The sequence below is a fragment of the Grammomys surdaster genome, unplaced genomic scaffold (genome assembly GCF_004785775.1).
Source record: "Grammomys surdaster isolate TR1022 unplaced genomic scaffold, NIH_TR_1.0 125878, whole genome shotgun sequence".
NCBI lineage: Eukaryota > Metazoa > Chordata > Mammalia > Rodentia > Muridae > Grammomys > Grammomys surdaster.
In genome coordinates, this window is record NW_021620703.1 from 1,886,777 (window position 1) to 1,894,026 (window position 7,250).

General features: G+C 42.3%; 1 protein-coding gene across 2 annotated transcripts in view; it reads left to right on the forward strand.

Annotated features, from left to right (window-relative positions):
- The window catches only part of Gxylt1 (glucoside xylosyltransferase 1), a 33,726-nt gene that overhangs the window by 4,470 nt on the left and 22,006 nt on the right, over positions 1–7,250 (forward strand). The window contains exon 2 of one of the 2 annotated variants that reach the window (XM_028752175.1): positions 4,828–4,920. The exons of the other annotated variant lie outside the window; for it this stretch is intronic. Coding sequence (XP_028608008.1) covers positions 4,828–4,920 — 93 coding nt within the window. The remainder of the gene's footprint in view (positions 1–4,827; positions 4,921–7,250) is intronic. 2 annotated transcript variants of the gene reach the window in all.

Genomic DNA, 7,250 nt, shown 5'->3' on the forward strand with positions numbered 1-7,250 from the left:
TCTCTCTCTCTCTCTCTCTCTCTCTCTCTCTCTCTCTCTCTCTCTCTGTGTGTGTGTGTGTGTGTGTGTGTGCATGCACGCGTGTGTAAGTGAATGCGTGTGTGTGGAAGCCAGAAGAGGGTGTCAGATCCCTTGGAGCTGGAGTTACAGACAGTTTGAGCTGCCTGATGTTCAGGCTGAGTATCAAACTCTGGTCCTCTGTAAGAGCTGCAAATGCTTTTAACTTGGTAAGTCACCCTTACAGTCTCCGTTGTGTTTTTGTTTTGTGTTTTCCATAATGGTAGGTGGTGTGTATATTCTTTCTAAGTGTGTTCTTACATATCTAGTAAATCTTTCCTGTTATAGTATATGCATGTGTATATGTTCATGTATACACTTGTGTGCACATGTGCATGTATGTATATATATGTGTGTGTGTATATATATGTGTGTGTGTGTGTATGTATGTATGTGTATATGTGTGTGTGTGTGAACTTGTATGTGGACCAGAGGCTGACATTTGGTATCTTCTCTCAATCCCCTTTTTTCTGAGACAGGTTTCTCACTGATCATGGAGCTAGCATGGCTGGACAGCAGGCCCAGGGATCTTCCTGTCTCCACCTTCAGCGCCGGGGTCCCAGGTGTGCAGTCATGTTTGGCTTTTTACATGTGCACTGAGGATGCCGACCAGGCTGTCTCAGGCTTGTTTCTCACTCTACTGAGTGAAGTCTCCTCAGCACCCAATAGTAAACTTTAAATCTTGTCTATGTACTGAGTGTTTTCCAACATGGTGTTAAAACCAAGAAACACCCTAAAGCTATCAAGTTTTATATGCCTGCATTAGCTCTTAGTAGAGTTTACTGACTGCCCACCAAGGACCGAGTATCTGTAACTTCCTACTCTGTTTCTTAGCCCTGCAGCCCTCGATCCTGTAAGTCTGTTGTAGTTGCAGATTTGCTTATCCTGAACATTTCCCATAATGAATCATTCCAAGAGTGGATTTTGAGTCTGGCCTCTTTCATTTAGTTTGTCTTTTATGGTTCGTCCAATAGCATGAATTACTATGCTTGGTACTATTTCATCAAATGGATCTCACACATTCTGTTCAGTAGCTGATAGGCATTTGGTGGTTTCCCGCTGTTTGACTGTTAGGAATAATGGTGCTATGAACACTCATTCATCTTTACTTTTGTTGTTGTTTTGGAGCAGGGTCTCTTATAGCTAAGGCTAGCCTCACACTCACTCTCTGGCCTGAGGTGATCTCTTACTCCCTCAACACTACGTGATTGTAGACATCTTTCCCATAAACGTAGCTAATCTTAAGTGTTGCGTGTTTAGGAGTGCAAGTTATGGGCTATTGTGGTGTAAACTAGTAACTTCTTTTTAATGTATTATGTGTGTGCACTGTGTGCTCTAGTGCCTGTGGAGGTTGGAGGACAGCCTGCAGTGGGCTGTTCTCTCCTTCCACCGTGTGGGTTCCAGAGTGTTCTCAGATCATCAACATGAGCTTCAAGCTGGTTTACCTGCAGAGCCATTTTGCTAGTCCCTAAATTAATGCCTTCAAAGAGAATTATGACTTACATCACTCTTTTTGCTTTTATAACAACTCCAAGCTTCTCAGTAGTTTATAAGCTAACAATAAACAGTAGCAATTCTTAAGCATTACAAGACTGTTACTGTGACTCTGCATTGGACATCTCACTCTGAAACCCAGGCTGCAGAAGCTCTCCTTACATTGAGTGTTCTCAGTCTTGTAGAGAGGTTGAATGAGGTGGTAGAGCACTTGCCCACCATGCTCAAGCCCTAGGTTCAGTTGCTAGCATTACGTTACTTTGGCCAAAGCAAGTAACTTATGGCCAGAGTCAGTGAATAATGTCATACAGGTTCCCTTTAGAGGTAGGAAAGCTGATAGAAGTGAGTAGGATCACATAATTCACAAAGCTCAGGGTGTGGGGGGATTAGTTATGAGCATTAAGACAGTTTACGAGGTGCTTCTGATTAAGGAAGCAGGGCTGGTTGATACAAGGTGGTCTTTAGGGCCTCTGAGAAAAGCATAACAATCCAGTGCAGGTGGATGCTGAGGTGCTGCCGTCCTGAAAGGACCCAGCTTCAGGCAAGTCTGCATTAGTCCTGGGGTGGGGGTGGGGGTGGGGCACCATACTCATGCCACTGCTTTGTACTCATCTGAGCCTGTGACTAAATGGCTTGGATTTAATGAGCTTTCACTAGAAAGGTGTTGTCACAGGACAGGGGGAATGAGGATATAGGAAAGAAGGGAAGCACTGTACTAAGGACGGAGGGAAATGAGTCTCTGAGGGGGCCTGTGTGACCGAAGTGATTACCTGACAGGAGGAGGATGGACTGCAGTGTAGGGGTCAGTTTCAGAAGATGCTCAGGTCCAGCCAGGATTTCCTATCTCAGAGGAGCACGGGTACAAGTGCTACTGAAGAATGGTAGAGCCCGACTGCTGGGTGGGTATCCCATATTGCATTATCACAGATGATATTTTCTCATTCCCCACTGAACACATGTGATCTGGGCCTTTTACTCACTGGAGTTTGCCAGTATATTTGATCATTCAATCGGTAATATATTGAATAAACAGGAAGAGAAAGCAGAACTTGGTGTTGACAGGAGGAAGTTGGCCCAAAAGCTGACTGGGAGAGTACCCAGTCGGTCAGCTTGTCACTGACCTGGCGTTTAGTGCTGTCTTCCCCTTGGATTGCTGCCTTGTACTCGCTCATGCTATTTCTCCAGACTCTTAGGTGTCTTAAAGTGTGTATCCTTGGGTTCACAGTTCAAGAAACAGGGCTTAAAAGTTGCCATGCTTTAAAAATAAGGGCAATGTATTCATTAAAACAGTGAGAATGCACCTAGATTTTGGATGAGGCAGGAAAAAGTACCTACCTCTTGATAGATGTGTGGTAGAATTTATGGACATCCTTAACTTTCTGAACTTTGAGCCCGTTGTTTGACACAGCAAAATCCAGAGACCTTTGTGTATTTCAAAGGTTTATAAGATTAAAACTCATTAGACTTTCGAGGGAATGCATAGATACTACAATCCATACACCTATGCATAGTGGACAAGCCAGTGTCAGTACTCGTGATGAAAAAGTCTTCTGTGGGGCCATAACTGGAGAGTTCTTGTCTCAGCCTCTGGAGTTACAGAATTACAGGGTTGTGTGTCCTCTTCTTTCGGAGTGACATATCGACTCTTGCTTGATACACTTGATACACTGTTTCTCATTCAGGGTTGACCTTGGTTATGTTTTCAGTTACTCTACTGATGCTTGATTAATGAGGCAGAGGATAGGACCCTGTATCTGTATGTCTAAGAAGTGACCTTGGGACCAGATTTAGGAAACATTGCACAAATGACTTGTATAAAACAGCAAGTGAGAGCTGCAACAGAAGATGGTATTGCTACACCCAGCTTCACAAAGTAATTCTTACTGAAAAATTGAGATTTCTGTTTTCATTTCCCTTGTTACCCTGTTGTGCAGTTTGACAGAAGTGGAATAATCTGGTTAGTTCTAGTCTGCCACGCCCATCCCTCCCACCTTCACCCCACCCCTGGCAAGAACAAAGGTACATGCTAGGTATTGATTGTAAATAAACTGTTAAAATAACACTGATAATGTCTTTATCTGAAAAGTTTGTGAGGCTTATTAAACGGATCCTCAGGCGCTTGAATTTGACACAGTTTGAAATGTAGTTACTAGTTAGGGTACACTGAGTTTGGCTGCCTATAAGAAATGCAGTTTCTAATCAAGGGACAAACATTATTATTAGGTACACATTTTCCTGACTAACTTCTTTTTAAAATTAAGATATAAACTTTGTGGGCTTTGATGTATCTGTCAGGAAAACCATATGTAACAGTATAACTTTTCCAGTGCTGTAGTTGCTTACGCAGTAACGCACAGATTTCATAGGCAGTATTTAAAAGATCAGCACTCGGACCCTGGTCCCAGGGTCTTATCCTTAGTCTGGTGTGCATCTTCCCTAGGGATGGTAGTATAGCTTCAGGCTGAGGACTCCTGTTGTAGATCAGAGATCTCGGAGGTTTGTGGGACATCAGACCAAAGAGTTTTGCAAGTCTGACATTTTATAGATCTTTTGATATTAGAATAGTAACTTTTAATTGAATCCATGGAGGAAACAAAGTTCAATGCTGTTAAGATGACATGTCCTAGGTCAGTGACTTGCCCGACTGTCCATAATGGCAGTCAGTGTCCGACAGCTGCGATGGAAGTAAGTGACAGTGAAAACCACTGTTTCTCTGGCCTTAAGGAGAAAGCTGCAGTGTCATCATCTCAGCGTCTGGAGTGTAACGGAGCAGGGTTGTAGGAATGAAGGGCTGTCAGCGCAGTGTCTTGTTTCCAGTTTGAAACGCCATGTGAGTAGTTTCAGTCAGTTATTTTGAATGTATTTAATGATTCTTTTCTCCCCTTATACCTGCATTTGTGACATTTCATTTTTGTTGTAAACAGAAGATGTTGGTGAAATGAATTTTCTAAGATAGTATGTATAGTCTAAGAAGAAAAAGATAAGATGTATCAGTGTCTTCATCAGAGGGAAGGAGATCTTAATGTTTCTAGAGTTCCTGACCAGAAAACATTTCCACTCACAAGATATTCTCACCTAGTGGTTTTATTTAAAATTATGTGCCCTAAGTAAAGAAGACATCTGTTTTCTAAATATGCTTCAGTTTGTCTATAGCAGTTGGATTTTCCTGTTTGTTGCTGTAAAGCTGAACTTAAAGTTACTGTGTTAGTCAGTAAATTCCTTGGTTGTTCCTAATCTGAATGCTCACCCAGGACTGTTATTTCTTCTCACCGTCAGGTGTAAAGAGTTCTCTCTGTGTTACTGGAATCCCTATTGGATGCTGCCCTCTGATGTTTGTGGAATGAACTGCTTTTGGGAAGCGGCTTTTAGGTAGGCCCTTAATATTTAATTAGTAGATCAGAGTAGATAAGAGTAGATAGTAGATGCTCAGACCTTTCACTGTATAAAACAGTCTTTCTTTTCCTGTGTTTCAGTATCATATAACTAAATAGAACTAAATTGATTTTCTGGTTGGGTTTTCTCTTCCTTTACCTCATCTTTTAGTTATTATTAATTTTAATAATATTATGTGCAAATGCTCTTAATTTTTTCAAATTTTATTAAGATAAACTACAAATTTACTGATAAATTGATATGTAGGTGTGTTCTAGTTTGATAAAATATTCTGACTAAATGCAGCTTGGGAGGAAAGGGTTTATTTGGTTTATCCTTCCAGGTCCCACAGTCCCTTCCTGAGGGAAGTCAGGGGAAGAGCTCAAGGCAGGAGCCATGGAGGAGTGCTACTTGCTGGTTTTCTTGCATGCTTAGCTCAGCTCCCTTATAGAGCCAAGGCCCACCTGCCCCTGGGTGGTACCTCCCACAGCGGGCTGGACCCTCCCACATCGGTCATTAAGAGAGTCTCTCACAGATGTGTCCACATGCCATTCTGATCTAGGAATTCTGCTCTCAGATGACTCTTAAGCTTAAGCTGTGTCAAGCTTACAATTTATGTAGACAAGATGATAAAAGGCTTCCCATTAGATATTACAGATAACGTGTGTGTGCATGTGCATGTTGGTACACATGATTTACCATTTATCTAAAGCTAGAGTCTTTAATACCAGGTATTTAATACCCAGTATTTTTAAATACTGGGGCTAGTGAGATTGCTCATCTGATAAAGATACTTGAGCTGACAAGCCTAATACTGAGTCAGATCTCCAGGACACATAGTGGAGGAAGACGACTTACTCCTGCCGGTGATCCACGTGTCTCCACGTGTGTACTGTGTGTGCGCACCCACCTCAAATAAATAAAATATAAAAAGAAACCCAAAAGGTAGTATACTAAAACACATCTTGGAGGGGATGTGACAGCTAAGGAAAGGTTATGTTTGCTTTAGCCTGGAGGTTTTGGGGGAAGAGGAGGATAAAGACATCCTTGCTGAAGGAGTATAACCTTTTAAGTCACTGTGTGAGGAAGGCTATATTGAATTGTATCCCATCCTGCTCTTGCCTTCAGGGAAGAACCAAGTGTTAATAGGAGAGGGTAAGGCGGGCACTGTCCTGAGACAGGGGGTGTCCTCCCCCCTGGGATGGCCCTGACGTCCTTTGAGAGCAAAAACATTTGAGGCTCACTTCTTAATGGCTAATTTAAACTCTGACTGTTTGCCAGGACCATGTTGGTCACTACATTCTCGAGTCAGGATGTGGCACTCTGCTTCAGAGCTTGCAAGGTAATGCTTGCAGTAGTGCACTTAGTTGACTGTGGAGAGTGACAAAACCTGGCATTTTGTGAAGTCCTCTTGTCAGGAATTGATGAGCAGGAAACTGGCATAGTTGAAGGTCGTGTGCTTTAGAGGAGAGAACAGATGTGTGATGGTGTGACATGGATGTGGTGTGGGGCTTACACACATGGTCAGCACACTGCCCACCTCTCAGAACCACTGTCGAGAACATGGAAAGCCTTTAGCTGTTTAGATCTATTTAGTTATGTATGCATGAATGCTTTGTCTGAATGCATCACCTGCATGTAGTGGTCATAGAGGCCAGGGCATCAGATCCCCTGGAACTAGAGTTACAGTTGGTTGTGAGCTGCCATGTGAATGCTGGGAAATGAACCTGGGTCTGAGCAGCAAGTATTCTTAACCCCTGAGACTTTCCCCAACCCATCGGCTGTTTTGAAATAATATGATACTTTTTTACTGTCAGTGATCACTTTGCTGTGCAGTGAACCCTGGATTCTTTGTACCTTTTGGTCCTCCCACTTTTTTGTCATTATCCATGAGCTGCAGTTGTCAGTTGTTTGGTTTTTGTGTCTCTCTCTCTTTTTTTTTTTATTAAAAAAATTTAAAATATACTTATATCATTTTCTTCCCTGCTTTGCCCCTCCCAACCCCACCTCTCAAATATAAGGCCTTTTTTCTTTAATTCTTACTGTTCTATATGTATGATTACATCTTGCGGAGCCCATTGAGTAGCTTATATGCATCTTATATGCACATGTTTTTAGAACGGATTCATCCCTAGGGAAGACTCAGCTCGTCCCCTTTCAACAGTTATGCATTGCCTGCAATTAAAGCTGCATTCTTAGTGTTTATAATGGTACACATAAAGTCTCAAATTCTCAATCATGCATCCTATAGGCAAGTGGAAAGGGTTAGTGAGTATTAGATCTCTCTCTCTCTCTCTCTCTCTCTCTCTCTCTCTCTCTCTCTCTCT